This window comes from Mustelus asterias, chromosome 19, assembly GCF_964213995.1.
Source record: "Mustelus asterias chromosome 19, sMusAst1.hap1.1, whole genome shotgun sequence".
Taxonomy (NCBI): Eukaryota; Metazoa; Chordata; class Chondrichthyes; order Carcharhiniformes; family Triakidae; genus Mustelus; species Mustelus asterias.
In genome coordinates, this window is record NC_135819.1 from 1,604,107 (window position 1) to 1,625,637 (window position 21,531).

Sequence of the window (21,531 nt, forward strand, 5' to 3'; positions counted from 1 at the left end):
AGCTGTACAAAACTCTGGTGCGGCTGCACTTGGAGTATTGTGTACAGTTCTGGTCACCGCATTATAGGAAGGATATGGAAGCATTGGAAAGGGTGCAGAGGAGATTTACCAGGCTGTTGCCTGGTATGGTGGGAAAATCGTATGAGGAAAGGTTGAGGGGCTTGAGGTTGTTTTCGTTAGAGAGAAGAAGGTTAAGAGGTGACTAATAGAGACATACAAGATGATCAGAGGATTAGATAGGGTGGATAGTGAGAGCCTTTTTCCTCGGATGGTGATGGCTAACACGAGGGGACATAGCTTTAAATTGAGGGGTGATAGATATAGGACAGATGTTAGAGGTAGGTTCTTTACTCAGAGAGTAGTAAGGGCGTGGAATGCCCTGCCTGCAGCAGTAGTGGACTCGTCAACATTAAGAGCATTCAACTGGTTATGGGATAAACATATGGATGATATTGGAATAGTGTAGGTTAGATGGGCTTTAGATTGGTTTCACTGGTCGGCGCAACATCGAGGGCCGAAGGGCCTGTACTGCACTGTCATGTTCTATGTTCTATATGAATCTATCTAGCTTCCAGCAAGCCTAACTGCTAACTTTAAATTATTTTTTCGTGGAGCAGCTTCGTACAGAGAGAAGTGCAGCCATCTTACAACTGCCTACAGAACGTAGACAATCCTCCAGAAAAATCAGTGGGAAATCATCTCTTCTTCTTTTGCTGAAAGTCTTACAGGAAGTTGATCACCTCCTGTACACCGTCAGCCTTGCAACACGGCTGCTGTACAGGATTCTGCAGCTCTGGAAGTGCAAAAGATACTGCCACAGCTTCCGTGCTGACCACCAGCTCAGAAAGGACAAAGGCTTTCAGCTGGGACTGGGAAGCTTTTTAACAGTGTGATCCTCCATGGACTCCAACCTGGATACAGGCACAGCATTCTCTGTGGAAGATGCGTCATAAAAAATAAATAAAATAGGCAATATATTAGTGGAATTAGGATCTGAATGCTTCCCAATGACGAAAAGCACAGCTGATTCTTCTAAAAAGATAACAGACTTCCTGAGCTGAATCCATCAATGGGAAAGATTAATTATTCTCTAGAGTCTTAACGTCCGAGACGTCACTCAGGACTGCAAGGGATTCTTCCTCATCATTCTCAAGGAAGAACCAGGAGAAGGGATGGCCTAGTGGATATTATCACGAGACTATTAATCTAAAAACTCAGCGATTGTTCTGGGGACCCAGGTTCGAATCCGTCATGGCAGATAGAAGAATTGGAATTTGATTTTTTAATAAAAATCTGGAATTAAGAAGCTACTGATGATCATGAAAACATTGTCGATTGTTGGAAAAGCCCATCTGGTTCACTCACGTCCTTTAGGGAAGGAAATCTGCCGTCCTGAGCCAGTCTGGCCTACATGTGACTCCAGAGCCACAGCAATGTGGTTGACTCTCAACTGCCCTCTGAAATGGCTTAGCGAGCCACTCAGTTCAAGGGCAACTAAAGATGGGCAACAAATGCTAGGCCCAGCCAACTACGCCATGTCCCAGAAATGAAGAAAAAAAATCTCAGGTCCAGTAGGTCTTCATGGGAATGGTCACCATCTGCGGCAATTTCTCCTTTATCCTTCCTTTTCATGAAGAACTGAGAGAGGCATAATTTCTTTGTCTGCCCTGCATCTAGAGGATGGTGCCTTTATGGAAAGAAATGGACTCACTGCTGAGTATACAAACTTCCTCAGCTTCTAAAGGCTGGATTTCCACCACTTATACACAACAGGTTGAAGATTGTTGAATGAAAGACAGTGAGCCGCTCAAATGATGAGTGTCAAATTGCTTTTCTAGCATTTCTCGAAGTACGCCAACATCGCCACTCAATAAGATTGTGAGGAACGTTAAGAGAATCAATGATCTGTCACCCCTTGGGAGCTAAGAGGAGTGATAATCACTGCCTTAGCTGGGCAGTCTTGGCATCTATGCTCGATTTACGTGCCACAGTACAAGGCTGCTGGCATGGAGGTTCCCGCCCTTTCGCTTGGCTTGGCGGGTTTCGTATGGGGCCACTGCCTGTGAGCCTAAGCAATCGCACGAAGGATCAGAATCACCATGAATTGCATCCTGATTGAATTCCCGAAGCTCAGCCTGTCTCACCCACCGGACTGCTTGATCTAAACTAAGGTCATCTTGGACACCCACGGCTATGCAATCACTGATTAACTTGCGATATAGGCCAGTTACGAATGATTCAATCAATTCCCCCAGTCATTCCGACTGCTGGTTAAAACATGTTGGTTCAATTACTTTGTGCTTCAGGCTAAAATAAGTGTCAGAAGCTTCAAGAATGGAGTCAAAATCTGCAGTGGACTCATGCACAACTTGCCTTAGGAGGACATCATGTACTACTGGGTCTACTGCAAAAAGGAAGGACTTACCTTGAAGCTCTTGTTCCTTTCCGTGAAGGCCGGATTCTGCTCAATACTTCAGAAAATGGCATTTCCATAACTCCCACTGCTGGCCTTCCTGTGGTTCCTCGAGTAGTCAAACAACTGGACCAAGGCCAGGAACTGCTCACTGGGTACGGCTGTTGTTACCTCTCTCTATCCACCGCTGCAACTTCTTTGAGATGCTTGCAGCGGTTTCTTCACTCTGTGGTTCCTTCAATTACACCAATGTGTCTTTTTATATTGCGGTCTCTGCCATTGTCAGCATGTTCTGAGATCAGTCCTTTTCTCTTGGACTCTGGGCACGGGACTTAGTTCTTAGGCAGAGTAGACACACTCTGGTATTTGCTTGTTTACTGGTGCTGCCATCTTGTTTATTAGTACTAAATCTAAACAGGTAACAGAGTAGGCATGATTCCAACCTCTCTCTATCGAGAGAAAGAGTAAGACTCTCTCTCTATCTAACTTGCTGGTGTCAGTGTCACAACATCATCTACATCACATATTAGTATATTCCATCTGTTAACCCTTTATACTACACGCCAGAGGAGGCCCTGAACCCACAACCATCGAACTTTAAGAGTGCTATCCCTTTAAGTATGGCTTACACACTTAAGTCAGTTGTAGGTGTCTACTGTTGCACCATAAGTTGACATGCACTGTATTTTCTGCCAAATGTTGGAACAGGTTCCGTTGCTGTTGCTTTCATCTCATACAATGAGCTGAATTCCCTTCAGAAAGCGGATTTCATTGAGAAGCAACATTCAAGGCCGTACCAGCTCATCTCTGGAGTGGTGTCGGCCACAATTGGGAATCGCAAAGCTCACAAACTCAGCGAGATAGTCAACATCACTCTGAAACATAAAAAGGTATGAGCGTTGTTGGCCAGGACTGGCTCTCAAAATAAAAGTAATTACGTCTCTTGAGCTGAGGGCACCACAATGTTTCGCTCCTGTTCATTTGGAACTCCGCTGCCCGTATCCTAATTCGCACCAAGTTGGGATGGTTCACTCATCATCCGTGCGTGCGCAGACTGCATCACCTCCCAATCCAGCAACATCTCAATTTTAAAATGTTCCTACTTGCTTTCCAGTCAACCCCCTGCCCTCCTTTCCTTCCCTTTGTAATTGCCCTGCAACCCTCCAAGCACTCAATGCTCCTCCAGTTGTTACCGCTTGCGCCATTGATCAGCCATGGTGGCACAGTGGTTAGCACTGCTGTGTCGCAGCACCAGGGACCTGGGTTCAATTCTGGCCTTGGGCGGCTGTCTGTGTGGAGTTTGCACATTCTCCCCGCGTCTGCATGGGTTTCCTCTGGGTGCTCCGGTTTCCTCCCACACTCCAAGTATGTGCAGATTAGGTGGATTGGCCATTCTAAGTTGCCGCTTAGTGTCCAAAGGTGTGTAGGTTAGGAGGATTAGCCCAACTAAATTGCTCCACAGTGTGTAGGTAAGGAGGATTAGCGGGTAAACACGTGGGGCTATGGAGATAGGATGTGGGTGGGATGCTGTGTTGGAGAGTCAGTGCAGAATCGATGGGGCGAATGGCCTCATTCTGCACTGCATGGATTCTATGGTTAGCAGCCGCACTTTCATTTGCCTAAGCCCTAACCTCTGGAGTTTCCTCCCTAAACTTCTTCACCTCCCTTCCCCCTCACAAGGCTCCTTACAAACTACCTCTTTGACCCAGCTTTTGGCTACCTATCCTGAATTCTACTCATATGGCTCAGCTTCAGAATTTGTTTGATAGCGTTCGGGTGAAGTGCCTGCCGATGTTTTTTGCTGCGACAAAAGGGTCTTTATTAAATGCAGCCATTATTGTTGACTCCTGCCTTCCACAGGGCTCGGGAACTGACGGGCGAGCAGTGTGCGTTCACTGGAACCATACCAAAGGCAGAGGTCACTGGTCCCCCGAGGGATGTGCCCTGATAAATACGAACGAGACACACACGGCATGCGGCTGCCAACACTTGTCTAGTTTCGCTATTCTCATGATGGCTGTGGAGGTAAAAGCTCTCGAGAAACAACGAGGGGCGAGGTTAGCCTAACTGCTGAGTGGGAAGCCCATCAGATTTGGTGGCTCTGTTCTGCACTCCACTCTTATGCTGTTGATTTCAATGGTGAGCGGGAATGAGCGGGGAAAGTAGAGAGAGTGGGGATAAAATCCCAGCCTTCCGACATTCCTGGTGGACAGGTGGAGCTGGAATTGCCACCGATAATCCAGGAAAGAATCAATTTGTCATGTGATAGAACAGAATGTGAATATTACTGAAAATAAACATGTTACTGAAGATTTTCATCCTGCACTCATCAGGTCAAACACAAGAATACCAAATTTCAGACAATCACAACAATTTACAAGGGTGCTTGTTGGCAACATGTGAAGGTTCTGTAATATGTCTCTCTTTTCAGCAATATGTTATTTCTTTTCACATTCTTAGCTCCTCTGATGTTGCCTGGGTGCTATTCCATAGATTCCAGTACAGTAGTACCCTGTAAGCCAATCTTCAGTAGTAACCCACGTTTCAACAGGGCAATTTGTTCATAGAGGAGGAAGAAATAGTTGTGAGGATGGAATTTCCTACATATGTCCTTGGAAGGAGACAAATAAGCACACAAAATAGAAGCAGAAGTAGGCCATTCGGCCTCTCGAGCCTGCTCCGCCATTCATTAAGGTCACGGCTAATCCAATTCCACACTCCTGTTTACACCCGATAATCTTTGGTTCCCTTGCCTAACAAGAGCCTATCTCACTCCACCTTGAAGCAGAGAGTTCCAGAGTTACACAACACTCTGAGAGAAAAAAATTCTCCTCATCTGTGTCCTAAAAGGGTGACCCCTAATTTTAAAAGTGCCCCCCCCCTCCCAGTTCTGAACACAGGAAGAAACATCCTTTCCATGTTCACCTTGTCAAGACCATTCAGAATCTTATAGACTGAAATCAAGTCACTCCTCACTCTGTAAACTCCAGTGGAAACAAACCCAGTCTGTCCAACCCTATCCTCATAAGAGAGGGTTGATTTTGGGATTTTGTTTTGTGTCTAGCCCAAGGACCCTGAGGCCATTCAGGTTAAGGCTAGCTCATTCAATTCAGAGCAGGAGTTAGTCTTTTCTGGTCAACTTCTGAGTTATGGACAGCACGGTGGCACCGTGGTTAGCACTGCTGCCTCACAGCGCCAGGGACCCGGGTTCAATTCCGGTCTTGGGTGACTGTCAGTGTGGTGTTTGCACATTCTCCCCGTGTCTTCGTGGGTTTCCTCCAGGTGCTCCGGTTTCGTCCCACAGTCCAAAGGTTAGATGGATTGGCCATGCTAAATTGTCCCTTAGTGTCCCAAAATGTGTAGGTTAGGTGACAGGCCATGCTTAATTGCCCCTTAGTGTCCTAAGGTGTGTAGGTTAGGGGGATTGGCAGGTTAAATGTGCGGGGTTAAGGGAATGAGACGGGGGAGTGTGTTAATGGGATGGGTCGGGGGGTGGGGTTGGGCCTGGAAAAGGTGCTCTTTCGGTGAGTCAGTGCAGACACAATGGGCTGAATGGCCTTCTTCTGCACTGTAGGGATTCTATGGTTCTATAATGAACTCCAAGTGCCTGTACTAAGGTATATTGTCAAACCCCCATTTTGCAACTCATGGGCTCAGTTTTGTTCACCATTACTCATTGCCCTGTTCCTCCCTTCCAAGGAAGTGCTGTTCCCCTCCCTTCCTGGTTGAGGTGCTCTTGCATTTGACCATAGGTTAGGAAGAGTCTAATCATTGAAATGGACAGAACTTCCCAAACCTGTGATCTCTGCCACCCAGAGGACCAGGACATCAGGAGGATGAGAACGCCATCACCTCCACGTTCCTGACTTAAAAATGCATCGGCCGTCTCTTCATTGGGTCACAACTCCCTCCCTAACAGCACTGTGGGTGCACCTACATCACGCAAACTGCAGTGGTTCAAGAAGGCGGCTCACCACCACTTTCCCAAAGGGAATTTAGGGATGTCAAATAAATGGTGGCCCTGCGAGAGGTGCCCACATCCCAACAGTGGCTTTGTTTGAAAAGGGAAGTCAGAGTCCTGCTTCCGGGCTGTGGATTCAAATTACCAAGTGACCTGCAGTGGAAGGTGAGGGCCCGAAGATGGAGTTGAGGTTATCAGCTATGGGCTTGTCATGACTACATGTCCGACTACTCTATTGGGGCAAGGAAGGAAAGTTAATTTATTATCTGGGCCCATGTATGTCCATTTGGATGAGGTACAAAGCCTTGGGCCTATACTCCAACAAAGAGCCAGTGCCATCTGGGGTAAAGTGAGGGAAATCTTTCTTTTAAATGCCTTTGCGTGAAGTGGTTGTAATTTGGATCCATGTGCTAGTTTGAAGGTCACCTGGATCAGAATCTCAGTACCATCACGCTGGTTGGGATCAGTCTATCGCTGGCTTGCCTGGGACTCGCTATCGTCACGTTTCGGTTCTGCACCCAAGTTACCAGCACCAACAACACCATCCACATCAACCTGTGCATCACTCTGTTCCTAGCCGAGCTACTCTTCCTGGTAGGAGTTACCAGGACCAGCAACAAGGTGAGAGGATCCCAGGATTCGTGACAACATCACCCTCCCAACCTCAACCTCCCACCCCCCAACCTCAACCCCCACCCGACCACCTCCCCACCTCTCTAACCTCAACCCCCACCCAGCCACCTCCCCACCCCCCCAACCTTAATCTCACATCTCCCAACCTCAACCTCCCCCCCCAACCTCAACCTCCCACCCCCCATGGTCAGCACCCCCACCCCACCACTTGCCAACCCCCCAACCTCAACCCGCACTCCGCCACCTCCCACCTCCCCAACTTCAAACCCCCACCCACTTGACCATCTGCCCACCTGACCACCTCTCCACACCCCCCCAACCTCAACCTCCCACACCCCTACGGTCAACACCCCCACCCCCCCAACACACCCCCCAAGCTCAACATCCCCACCTCACCTTCAACACCCACACCCCACCACCTCCCCACCCCCCCCCCCCGGTCTCAAACCCCCCACCCCACACCTCCCCTAACCTCAACCCTCCACCCCACTACCTCCCACCCCTCAAATCATTCTAGAAAGATGAATTGAGCTGCAACTGGATGTAGGATTAGTCATCTTCCCTTACAAAAACTGCCTTGAGAGGTCTCAGGCCACAGCCACGAATACTGGAACTGAACTATCTGAAGCAAAATGATTCATTCCAACCCATTCATTCCAATGGATTTCAATTGATTCATTCCAATGGATTCCAAACGATTCAATCCAATTGATTCTAATCCACTCAATCCAATTGGATCATTGAATAATTTTACTTAATTATAGAGTTCAAAATGCAGTACATCAGCTAACAGCACTGTGGGTGTACCTCCACCCCAGGGACTGCAGCAGTTCAAGATGGCAGCTCACCACCACCGTCTCAAGGGCGACGAGGGATGGACAACAAATGCTGGCCGGGTCAGCAATGCCCACACCCCCTGAACGAACACACAAACACTAAAAAGATGAATGCAGAGACGATAAGGGTTGGTGTTTGATGAGGAGGAGACTGAACCTGTGTTTTTTATTCCAGATTGTCTGTGGGATCATTGCGGGTTTTTTGCACTACCTCTTCCTCGCAGCCTTCGCCTGGATGTGCGTGGAAGGCATTTATCTTCACCTCACGGTCAGGAACCTCCAGAAAATAAACAACTCCGGTGCCCGCAAAGTGCTGCGCTGGTTCATGTACCCATTTGGATATGGAGTGCCAGCAGTGATCGTGATCGTTTCCGCGGCAACGTATTCCGTTGGTTATGGAACACACCAACAGTAAGTAACACCTGACAGGAGAAGGATAGCCACTCATTAAGCCTGCGCCACACGCAATGCTGGCCAGAAAACCATCATCAAACCACCTTCTCCAGGGCAATTAGGGATGAGCAATAAATGCTGGTCTTGTTCACATCCAAAGAATGAATATATTTTAAAAACTAGACCCTCTGCATCCTCCCAGTATTATCGCCCCAAAGACTCACCCTTACACTGCATCCCCACAAAATTCCCCATTATGTAATCTCCTGAGAGAGGCATTAAAATGGAGAAAACCTCAGGTATATTTTACATCTGTGCTCTTTGACCTTGCTGCCACTGAAGTCTGGGGTCCTGACGCAATTTCTCCCTATTTACTACAAAGAACAAAGAACAGTACAGCACAGGAAACAGGCCCTTCGGCCCTCCAAGCCTGTGCCGCTCCTTGGTCCAACTAGACCAATCGTTTGTATCCCTCCATTCCCAGGCTGCTCATGTGACTATCCAGGTAAGTCTTAAACGATGTCAGCGTGCCTGCCTCCACCACCCTACTTGGCAGCGCATTCCAGGCCCCCACCACCCTCTGTGTAAAAAACGTCCCTCTGATATCTGAGTTATACTTCGCCCCTCTCAGCTTGAGCCCGTGACCCCTCGTGATCGTCACCTCCGACCTGGGAAAAAGCTTCCCACTGTTCACCCTATCTATACCCTTCATAATCTTGTACACCTCTATTAGCTCTCCCCTCATTCTCCGTCTTTCCAAGGAGAACAACCCCAGTCTACCCAATCTCTCCTCATAGCTAAGACCCTCCATACCAGGTAACATCCTGGTAAACCTTCTCTGCACTCTCTCTAACGCCTCCACGTCCTTCTGGTAGTGCGGCGACCAGAACTGGACGTAGTACTCCAAATGTGGCCTAACCAGCGTTCTATACAGCTGCATCATCAGACTCCAGCTTTTATACTCTATACCCCGTCCTATAAAGGCAAGCATACCATATGCCTTCTTCACCACCTTCTCCACCTGTGTTGCCACCTTCAAGGATTTGTGGACTTGCACACCTAGGTCCCTCTGTGTTTCTATACTCCTGATGACTCTGCCATTTATTGTATAACTCCTCCCTACATTATTTCTTCCAAAATGCATCACTTCGCATTTATCCGGATTAAACTCCATCTGCCACCTCTCCGCCCAATTTTCCAGCCTATCTATATCCTGCTGTATTGCCCGACAATGCTCTTCGCTATCCGCAAGTCCAGCCATCTTCGTGTCATCCGCAAACTTGCTGATTACACCAGTTACACCTTCTTCCAAATCATTTATATATATCACAAATAGCAGAGGTCCCAGTACAGAGCCCTGCGGAACACCACTGGTCACAGACCTCCAGCCGGAAAAAGACCCTTCGACCACTACCCTCTGTCTCCTATGGCCAAGCCAGTTCTCCACCCATCTAGCCACTTCTCCTTGTATCCCATGAACCTTAACCTTCTTAACCAACCTGCCATGTGGGACTTTGTCAAATGCCTTACTGAAATCCATATAGACGACATCCACGGCCCTTCCTTCATCAACCGTTTTTGTCGCTTCCTCAAAAAACTCCACAAAATTTGTAAGGCACGACCTCCCTCTTACAAAACCATGCTGTCTGTCACTAATGAGATTGTTCCGTTCTAAATGCACATACATCCTGTCTCTAAGAATCCTCTCCAACAACTTCCCTACCACGGACGTCAAGCTCACCGACCTATAATTCCCTGGGTTATCCCTGCTACCCTTCTTAAACAACGGGACCACATTCGCTATCCTCCAATCCTCAGGGACCTCACCCGTGTCCAAAGAAGCGACAAAGATTTCTGTCAGAGGCCCAGCAATTTCATCTCTCGTCTCCCTGAGCAGTCGAGGATAGATGCCATCAGGCCCTGGGGCTTTGTCAGTTTTAATGTTCCCTAAAAAACCTAACAATTCCTCTCTTGTAATGGAGATTTTCTCTAACGGGTCAACACCTCCCTCCGAGACACTCCCGGTTAACACGCCACTCTCCTTCGTGAATACCGATGCAAAGTATTCATTTAGGATCTCCCCTATTCCCTTGGGTTCTAAGCATAATTCCCCTCCTTTGTCCCTGAGAGGTCCGATTTTCTCCCTGACAACTCTTTTGTTCCTAACGTATGAATAGAATGCCTTAGGATTCTCCTTAATCCTGCCTGCCAAGAACATTTCGTGACCTCTTTTTGCCCTTCTAACTCCCCGTTTGAGTTCTTTCCTACTCTCTCTGTATTCCTCCAGAGCTCCATCTGTTTTCAGTTGCCTGGACTTAACGTACGCCTCCCTTTTCATTTTAATCAGATCCTCAATTTCCCTGGTTATCCACGGCTCTCGAATCCTACCTTTCCTATCTTTCCTTTTTACAGGCACATGCCTATCCTGCAGCCTTATCAATAGTTCCTTAAAAGACTCCCACATGCCAGATGCGGACTTACCCTCGAACATCCTCTCCCAATCAACATCCACCAATTCCTGCCTAATCCAGCTATAGTTAGCCTTCCCCCAATTTAGCACCCTGCCCGTAGGACAGCACTCATCCTTGTCCATTACTATCCTAAAGTTAACAGAGTTGTGGTCACTATTTGCCACATGTTCCCCTACCGAAACTTTGACGACCTGACCGGGCTCATTTCCCAGAACTGTGTCTAAACTCTCCTAAAATGTAAACACCTCTTGTGAGCCATCTCTGAACCTTTTGCATTCCTCTTGGTTCTCAGTTGCATTTCCTATATCGTCCTGTCCTATCATCATCTTAAACCGTACGATACTATGATCACTGTTTCTTAAATGTTCCACCCTGACACTTGACCTACTTGGCTCACCTCATTTCCAAGAACCAGGTCCAACAGAGCGTCCTTTCTTGTCAGATTGGACACATACTGCTGTAGAAAAGTTTCCTGAACACAATCTAGAAATTTTTACCCCTCTCCACCCTTTACACTACCACTGCCCCAGTCTACATTCAGGTAATTAAAATCCCCCATTATAACTACTCTATAATAAGAACATAAGAACATAAGAAATAGGAGCAGGAGTAGGCCATCTGGCCCTTCGAGCCTGCCCCGCCATTCAACAAGATCATGGCTGATCTGAAGCGAATCAGTTCCACTTACCCGCCTGCTCCCCATATCCCCTAATTCCCTTATCGATCAGAAAACTATCTACCCGTGATTTAAACATATTCAACGAGGAAGCCTCCACCACTTCAATGGGCAGAGAATTCCAGAGATTCACTACCCCTCTGAGAAAAGAAGTTCTGAACCGGCCCCCCCTTATTTTGAGGCTGTGCCCTCTAGTTCTGGTTTCCCTTCTAAGTGGAAAGAATCTCTCCACCTCTACCCTATCCAGCCCCTTCATTATCTTATATGTCTCTATAAGATCACCCCTCATCCTTCTAAACTCCAACGAGTACAGACCCAATCTGTTTAATCTCTCCTCATAAGCTACACCCCTCATCTCCGGTATCAATGTTTGTACCTCTCTATAATTTCCCGGCAGATTTGTCTTCTACATCCTTCTCACTAGGTTGGCAGTCTGGAGCTCATTGCATCCTTTTTGTTCCTTAGCTCCAGCTCTGGGTGGCACGGTGGCACAGTGGTTAGCACTGTTGCCTCACAGCGCCAGGGACTCTGGGTTCAATTCCTGGCTTGGTTCATTGTCTGTGCGGGGTTTGCACATTCTCCCCGTGTCTGCGTGGGTTTCCTCCGGGTGCTCCGGTTTCCTCTCACAGTCCAAAAGACGTGCTGGTTAGGGTGCATTGGCCATGCCAAATTCTCCCTCAGTGTACCCGAACAGGCGCCGGAGTGTGGCGACTAGGGGATTTTCACAGTAATTTCATTGCAATGTTAATGAAAGCCTACTTGTGATACTAATAAATAAACTTTAAAAAAAACTTAAACAAATGGATTCTCCTTGAACCCTCTGGGACATCCTCTTTCTCCAGCACTGCAACTTCCTTCTTTCATATCTTTTCCTTTCTTTCCTAAAAAACTTGTACCCAGGAATATTTAACATCCAGTCCTGCTTTCTTGAGCCAGGTCTCTATTATCACCACAACATCATATTTTCAAATCACAATTTCTGCCTGTAACTCTCCAATCTTTTCTACTATACTCCGTGCATTCACATACGAGACGCAGAGACTGGGGGAGTAGTAAAGGCAGAGACGCAGAGACTGGGGGAGTAAAGGCAGAGGCGCAGAGACTGGGGAGTAGTAAAGGCAGAGACACAGAGACTGGGGGAGTAGTAAAGGCAGAGACGCAGAGACTGGGGGAGTAGTAAAGGCAGAGGCGCAGAGACTGGGGGAGTAAGTAAAGGCAGAGACGCAGAGACTGGGGGAGTAAGTAAAGGCAGAGACGCAGAGACTGGGGGAGTAAAGGCAGAAGCGCAGAGACTGGGGAGTAGTAAAGGCAGAGACACAGAGACTCGGAGAGTAGTAAAGGCAGAGACGCAGAGACTGGGGGCGTAGTAAAGGCAGAGACGCAGTGACTGATGCATTCACTTGCATGTGAATACAGTAGCACAGTGGTTAGCACTGCTGCCTCACAGCACTAGGGACCCCGGTTCGATTCCCGGCTTGGGTCACTGTCTATGCAGAGTCTGCACATTCTCCCCGTGACTGCGTGGGTTTCCTCCGGGTGCTCCGGTTTCCTCCCACAAGTCTGAAAGACGTGCTGGTTAGGGTGCACTGGCCGTGCTAAATTCTCCCTCAGTGTTACCCAAACAGGCGCTGGAGTGTGGCAACCAGGGGATTTTCACAGTAACTTCATTGCAGTGTTAATGTAAGCCTACTTGCAACACTAATAAATAAAATAAACTTCTGGTTGTTCACCCTCCTCCAGAAGGATGTCCTCCAGCCGCTCGGTAACATCATTGACCCTGGCACCAGGGAGGCAACATACCATCTTGGAGCCATGTCTATGGCCTCAGAATCGCATGTCTGTTCCCCTAACTGACAAATCCCTATCGCTCTTCCCTTCTCCTTCCTCCCCTCCTGTGCAGCCCCGCTGCTCGTGGTGCCATCAGCCTGGATCTGACTGCACTCCTCTGAGGAACCAGCACTCTCATCAACTTCCAAAAGGGAAAACCGATTTGTGAGCAAGACTCCAGGGAATCCTGTACCACCTGCCTGGTTCTCTTGGGCTGCTCGGCGGTCACCCATTCCCTCTCTGTCTCCAGATTCCTAAGCTGCGGTGTGACTACCTCTCTTAACATGCTATCCACAATATACTTTACTGATACTTCAAAGGGTCTGGATGATTGACACTTTTAGTAGCCTGTAATAAAAAGGATATTTTTCCCCAGAAACTGGAAAGTTATTGTTGAATGTTTCCTTAAAGCTTCAATTTAATACTTCCTACTGTCACTATACAGGTAAACGGGCATGGAAGTGCCATAGCTTGGCATGGTTGGGCTGGAGGGGATGGGTGAAGGGGCATACCTTGGCATGAGGGTATGAGGAGTTATAGGGGGTGGTTTGGGGCATAGCTTGGTATGGGGGCATGAGGTGGCTTGTATGGGGCATGGGAAGTGTGTGGGGGATTTAAGGGGGCACGAAGGGTGAAAGCAAGGAGGGAGGGTTTTAGATTCCTGCGACACTGGGGGAGATGACACCTGTACAAGTCGGATGGGTTGCACCTGAACAGAGCTGGGACTGAGTTCCTTGCGGGACAGTTTGGAGCCGCTATTTGGAGAGTTTAAACTAACTCGGTAAAATGTTTATTTATTAGTCACAGGCAGGCTTACATTAACACTGCAATGAAGTGACTGTGAAAATCCCCTATTCGCCACACTCCGGCGCCTGTTCGGCTACACTAAGGGAGAATTTAGCACGGCCAATGCACCTAACCAGCACGTCTTTGGGAGGAAACTGGAGCACCCGGAGGAAACCCACATAGACACGGGGAGAATGTGCAGACCCCACACAGATAGTGACCCAAACCAGGAATTGAACCCGGGTCCCTGGTGCTGTGAGGCAGCAATGCTAACCACTGTGCCATCGTGCCACCCGGAATGGGTGTGGGAGTCATGAGAGAATATTTTAGAGGAACACCAGGATGCACAAAATACCAAGACAGATAGATAGCATTACAGTGCTGGTGAAAGAGGATAGAAGGTGTCCCCATTGGGTTCAAGTAGAATCAATTTGGCGAGAGCTACGGGATAAAAAAGATGCAATTACATTTTTCGGGCTTTACCTTTTTTCATTCTAGCCGGGATGAAGTCCCACAGAACACCAGGTGGGCCTTGTAAACAGCCCACCTCGGCAACTGGCAGCCTCTGTGGCTACCTCCAAATGTTTTCCGCATCAGCTGGTCCAACTGAAGCCTGCACTCCCCTGGAATGAAAATCCCGTCCTTCCCAGAACTTTTTCCCAAGGTGGGAGAGCCAAACCGGGTAATTCCCCGACTCCTGCTACCTGTCTGGAAGATGAAAACCCAGCTCAATATTTCAACTAGCTCCCTTATCGATTAAGTATGTGATGATGGCCAGAACGGACTAAATCGCACAGCTAATTTTCAGCACCTCACGTAGACAGAAAGTACATCAGCCAAGACCAGCAGTGCCCCTCTAATGGGTTATCTCATCCCAATACCCACACTTCAGTAAAAAGGCTCAAACCAAGTGCAGCATTACTCCAGTCTAATTCAAAGCAAAGTCTAGAAGGTAGAACAAAGGGTGCTGGAGAAACTCATGAGGTCTAAGGAGAGAAAGCAGAGTTAACGTTTCAAGTCCTTTGGCTCTTCATCAGAACTGAAGGGAGGGGTGTTTCTTCTGTGGACTCTATGGGTGTTCAGGCTTTGAGGGAGATTTCAACGATGATGAGTGAGAAAGGAGTGAGGTAGTGAGATGGAGAGAATCCCATTGATGTCTCTGACTTTCTCTGTTCTCGCTTGTGTTTCAGCTGTTGGCTGACAATCCAGAATGGATTCATTTGGAGTTTTGTTGGTCCAGTCTGCGCAATAGTCCTGGTAACTATATCATTTGTATTATATTATCATGTGGGGAGGCGGTGGCGCAATGGTATTGTCTCTGGACTAGTAATCAGGGGACCTGGGTTCAAATCCCACCAGATAGTGAAATTTGAATTCAATAAAAATCTGGAATTAAAAGTCTAATGATGACCATGAAATCATTGTTCTAAAATCCCATCTGGTTCACTAATATTTATTTAGGGAAGGAAATCTGCCGTCCTTACCTGATCTGGCCTACATGTGACTCAGATCCACAGCAATGTGGTTGACTCTTAACGTACTCAGGGATGGGTAATAAATGTTGGCCCAGCCAGCAATGCCCACATCCCATAAATGAATTTTTTTAAAAATTGGTGCTTGAGAAGAGAAGGTTCAAGCTTCAAGAAATGCCTATTTTATATGGGCGGCATGATGGCACAGTGGTTAGCACTGCTGCCTCACAGCTCCAGAGACCTGGGTTCGATTCCCGGCTGGGGCCACTGTGCGGAGTCCACATGATCGCCCTATGTCCGCGTGGGTTTCCTCCGAGTGCTCCAACTTCCTCCAAAGATGTGCGGGTTAGGTGCATTGGCCATGCTAAATTGCCCCTCAGTGTCCCGGGATGGGTAGGTTAGAGGGATTAGCGGGGTAAATATGTGGGGTTATAGGGATATGGCCGATGTGGGATTGTTGTCGGTGCAGACTCGATGGGCCGAATGGCCTTCTTTTGCACTGTCGGGTTTCTATGATCTTCTATGATCTATACTCATCGTTTAGCAGCAGAGTTTTGGATGTGTTTAGGTTTATGGTGATAATGGGAGGCCATCCAGGAGTGCATTGGAGTAATGAATATAAAATTCTCGTCAATAAATGCATTAGGAAATTAAAGAGGAACTACTTTACTCAAACATTGGTAAGAATGGGGGCCTCGCTGAGTAACTAAATATTCTATCGCAAGGCTCTGCTGGTTGGCGTTATAGCAAACTTTCTCCATTGTGTGAATTGATTTTCTTCCCGCTTGCTTTCCCCACAGTTTAATACGACCCTCTTCATTGTGACGCTCTGGATACTGAGGGCACAGCTCACGCGACTGAATGCAGAAGTCACGAAAATTAAGGACATGAGGCAAGTGAACCCCAAGCTCAGAACTCAAGCATTACTGGGGGAAAACAGAAATAACTCCTTTTCAAATGTCCCCAGGATTTTGCCGGCTTTTTTTCTCCCCTCTCTCCCCACTCACCTAAGGCATTTTGCACCTGCATCCATACCCAACTGATATCAAGCTATTCGACTGTCATGGGCATCATCCCAAACTGCCTCTGCTCTGAACCAGCATTCATACATACAAACTTCCATTTGTCCACAGTGTTGGTCAGATTCTGTCTGGGAACTGTGTCAGCAAGTGTCGTAAGAAGTTTAACAACACCAGGTTAAAGTCCAATAGGTTTATTTGGTAGCAAAAGCCACACAAGCTTTCGGAGCTCTAAGCCCCTTCTTCAGGTGAGTGGGAATTCTGTTCACAAACAGAGCATATAAAGACACAAACTCAATTTACATGAATAATGGTTGGAATGCGAATACTTACAACTAATCAAGTCTTTAAGAAACAAAACAATGTGAGTGGAGAGAGCATCAAGAGCAGTATTGACAATACACATCTTTTTAGCCTGTCTTGATGCTCTCTCCACTCCCATTGTTTTGTTTCTTAAAGACTGGATTAGTTGTAAGTATTCGCATTCCAACCATTATTCATGTAAATTGAGTTTGTGTCTTTATATGCTCTGTTTGTGAACAGAATTCCCACTCACCTGAAGAAGGGGCTTAGAGCTCCGAAAGCTTGTGTGGCTTTTGCTACCAAATAAACCTGTTGGACTTTAACCTGGTGTTGTTAAACTTCTTACTGTGTTTACCCCAGTCCAACGCCGGCATCTCCACATCAGCAAGTGTCAGCATGGTCTTCAAGGGAGTGTGGTGAAGGATTTGATTTGATTTACTTTTGTCACACGTGTTGGAATACAGTGAAAAGTATTGTTTCTTGCGCACTATACAGACAAAAGATACCGTTCATACAGGACATAAGGGAGAAGGAAAGTAGAGGGTGCAAAATATAGTGTTGCAGTTGCAGATAGGATGCAGAGAAAGTTCAGCTTAATACAAGGAAGTCCATTCAAAAGTCTGACGGCAGCAGCAGGGAAGAAGCTGTTCTTGAGTCGGTTGGTACGTGATCTCAGACTTTTGTATCTTTTTCCCAACGGAAGAAGGTGGAAGAGAGAATGTCCGGGGTGCGTGGGATTCTTGATTATGCTGGCTGCTTTTCCGAAGCAGCAGGAAGTGTGGACAGAGTCAATGGGTGGGAGGCTGGTTTGCGTCATGGACTGGGCTATGTTCACAACCCTCAGCAGTTTCTTGTGGTCTTATCAGCAGAGCTAAAAGGGTTAAACCATGAGGCCAGGTTACATAGACCAGGCACTGTTATCACATGAGGTATCACGATGAGGAAGCAGTGAATCACAAAAGTGATTTATTGAAGGATTAAACTATATACAAACAAGCTCAAGGCAAGTACAGATCTAGTTCCACCAACTCCTGCTCTCATACTAAAGGTTCACCGCTACGAAGGCTCATGCCCTAACTCCCGATAGGTGACAGTTCACGCACTTCCTCCTGATAGGCCCCAGGAGGGTACCGAGACCCACGAATGCCTGCCCCCCTTAAAGGGGCCACACTACCACATACTTGAATTCAGTGTTATGTTAAATTGTTTTGTGTTTGATTATATGAGTCTGGTAACTGATCTATGCTCACTGTGCTTGACTGGTTAAGCCTGGGTGTGGACTCAGAGCAAAGTAAAGAGACACACATAAGCTACAAGAAGCTTCGGGAAGGATGGTATAGACATTCCAAAGCATTGTGTAAGATTCTGTGAATAAAGTTTCTATAAACTATGGGGTCTTATGGCACAGTGGATAGCATCGCTGTCTCTGAGCCAAAAGCTCCGGGCTTGCGTTCCACCTCATGCCTTGATGGGCAAGGAAGGTTGGTTTATAAAACGGCCAAACAGGTTGAGTGTAAACTTGTAAAATTCTTCCAAACACACTAATGGCTGGCGGTGAGAGCAGGAGAGATTCCTGGTCAGCCACATTTGATGTGGAGTGGCGCCCCCTCAAACTATAAGCCCCTGGCGACAGACTAGCGACCTGTTCCAGGAAAAGACCTCGCTATGGGATCAGGTGAAAGTCTGCCTTGTGCACCACTACGTGCGGGAAATAAAACAACAAAACAACATGTTGAAACAAGTGCCATCTCTGCATTGCTCTGCGGAAAGTCAAAGATATGAAATGAATAACATCCAGTAGATTGAAAAGTGATCCAATCGAGGCGTTTAAATGTTAAACGGATTTGATAGGTTAGTTATGAAGAAACTCTTCCCCCTGGTGGAGGAACCTTAAATTTAGAGATAAGCCCTTCAAGGAGGGAACGAGGAGGCAGAATTTCGTAAGCACTTCCTCACACAGATGGTGAGAGAAATCTGAGATTCCCGACCCACAAAGGCTTTGGATGATGAGGGTCAGTTGGAACTTTCAAAACTGGGATTAACAGATGTTTTCCTGGGTAAGGCTGCCAAAGAATAACCTGGTGTTGTGAGACTTCTTACAAAGAATATAAAGCCAAGGTGGGAAAATGGGCATGGGGTGCAGATCAGTCTTGATGGAACACACCTGAAGGGCTGAATGGCCTAATCCTGTTCCTCGGAGCCAAGCAGAGGATACATTGAGGATTGGCCATGTTAGTTATATTGCCCCTCACACAAAAGACAAAAAATTATTTCTGAATTTTAGTAATCGAATATCCAACACCAATAAGTGACACTTCCTGAACTAATGAATTAACCAGGAGTAAGGTATTAAAAAAGAATGCAAAATATCACTTCAACAAGATCACTGACATACTACGCGTGGCTACATTTCCTCCACTGGAACCCATTTTAAGGTGATGAGAGAGGACAGTAGTTATATTGCTCTCTGCATATTGCCCCAGTCCATGGGATGCAGGATTCTGCTCCCTGACTTCTAGTTGTGGAGAAAAGTTTTGGAACAGCTGTGGCGCATTCAGATCTCTCAGAATAACAACTTCAGCCGACGATGTGTTAAGTGTGATAAAAGGCATTACCAACACAAAACTGCCTGGCGACATTAACCTTTAAGTTCAGTCTGTGCCTTTCTACATTCTCCACCTTCCCCACAACTCCCCCCACATTCCACCCCCCCCCTCCCTCCCATTCCACCCCCTCCCCCCCACTCCCCTTTCATGACCTCACAGTGCCAGGGACCCGGGTTCAATTCCGGCCTCGAGTGCTGGTTAGGTGGATTGGCCATACTAAATTGTCCCTTAGTGTTCAAAGATGTGTAGGTTAGGTGGATTGGCCATGCTAAATTGCCCCTTAGTGTCCAAAGATGTGTAGGTTAGGTGGATTGGCCATGCTAAATTGCCCCTTAGTGTCCAAAGATGTGTAGGTTAGGTGGATTGGCCATGCTTAATTGCCCTTTAGTGTCCAAAGATATGTAGGTTGGATTGATTGGCCATGCTTAATTGCCCTTTAGTGTCGAAAGATGTGTAGGTTTGGTGGATTGGCCATGTTAGTTATATTGCCCCTTAGTGTCCCAAAGATGTGTGTGGGTTAGGTTGATTGGCTATGCTAAATTGCCACTTAGTGTCAAGGGGATTAGCAGGGGAAATACTTGGGGTTACGGAGATAGGGCCTGGCTGCGATTGTTGTCAGTACAGGCTTGATGGGCTGAATGGCCTCCTTCTGCACTGTAGGAATTCTATGATTCTATGAAAAATGCTCAATAGTCAATAAACTATTATTGAGGTGGCGTCAGTGCTGCCATGTAGGCAATGTGGCAGCCATTTTGTGCACAGCAATGTCCCACAAACATTGAGATGATCACAAACAGATAATCTGATTTGGTGCTTCAGGTTGAGGGATAAATATTGACCAGGCTACTCGGGGGGTTCAGGGGGTCGGGGGGGGGGGGCGGGGAGTGTTGGTGGGATAAAATCTCCCCGTTCTTTTTTGAAATATTGGATCTCCTCCACACGTCTGACAGTGCAGAGCTCATCTGAAAGACAGCACCCCTGACAGTGCAGCACTGCCTCAGCGCTGCTGGAGTGATGGCCTAGATGTTGTGATTAAGCCCCTGGAGTAGAACTTAGGTCCACAGCCTTCCCACTCAGGGATGAGTATACCACCCATTGAGAGACTTCCATGTGAGGAAAGATTAAACATGCTGGGTCGGTCCTCGTTGGAGTTGAGAGGAATGAGAGGGGATGTGATTGAAACATATCAAATTCTGGGGAGTGTCAGACAGGGTAAATATTGGGAGGATGCTTCCACTCATGGGAGAGTGTAGGACCCAGAGGGCACAGAGAATGAGGGGGAGCTCATTTGAGACAGATTTGAGGAAGAATTTCTTCTCTCAGAGTGTGGTGAACCTTTGGAATTCTTTACTCCAGGAGGCCAGGTCCTTGAACATTTCTGAGTCTGCGATCGATCGGTTTTTAATCAGTTGGGGAATTAAGAGGTTACGAATTAAGGCAGGAAAATGGACTCAGTGAGTGTGAGATCAGCTATGATCTTAATAAATGGCAGAGCAGGCTCAAGGGGCTGAATGGCCTCCTCCTGCTCCTATTTCGTATGGCCTTCAGGCCCTGGACAAGCCATGAAAGTTGGCAGGGCTTGGGAAGGGGACACAAAAAAAACCAAGATCATTCCTCATCTCCCAACAACGACAGAGCATTGAGGAGCAATTAAAATTGCGGAAACATATTTGTACTTTCAATTAACTGCATTCAGATAACCAGTAATAGCAGTGCAGTATAACTCACAGGTAATCTTCTCTTATGAACTCTCTGCTCTTCACAGAATGCTGACGTTCAAAGCCATTGCACAAGTGTTTATCCTGGGCTGCACCTGGCTTTTGGGTCTGTTCCACTTCCAGGCTTCAACACTGGTGATGGCCTATTTATTCACCATCATCAACAGCTTCCAGGGAATTTTTATCTTCATCATCCTCTGCTTGTTAAACCGGCAGGTAGGACGTGCTCTTTGCTTTCTCTACTCTCGGAGTGCCCTCAATAAAGTTAATTTCACCTCTGCCCCTGAAGTGGGTAATGGGGTTCACGGCAAACCGCCCCCACGCCCACTGACAGGGACACAGTGTAAGCCCAGGCAGAGAGTGCCAGCTGGCTACTGAGCTATCGGTACCATGGCAACTCAGAACACCCATATTTAT

The 21,531-nt window shown here is 47.2% G+C and overlaps 1 protein-coding gene across 2 annotated transcripts in view; it reads left to right on the forward strand.

Moving 5' to 3' along the window:
• Positions 1–21,531, forward strand: part of LOC144507679 (adhesion G protein-coupled receptor E3-like) — a 61,429-nt gene that overhangs the window by 34,851 nt on the left and 5,047 nt on the right. For both annotated transcript variants that reach the window (XM_078234859.1, XM_078234861.1), the window contains exons 11-17: positions 3,122–3,303; positions 4,274–4,438; positions 6,789–6,995; positions 8,019–8,254; positions 15,187–15,253; positions 16,269–16,360; positions 21,162–21,330. In XM_078234859.1, coding sequence (XP_078090985.1) covers positions 3,122–3,303; positions 4,274–4,438; positions 6,789–6,995; positions 8,019–8,254; positions 15,187–15,253; positions 16,269–16,360; positions 21,162–21,330 — 1,118 coding nt within the window. The remainder of the gene's footprint in view (positions 1–3,121; positions 3,304–4,273; positions 4,439–6,788; positions 6,996–8,018; positions 8,255–15,186; positions 15,254–16,268; positions 16,361–21,161; positions 21,331–21,531) is intronic.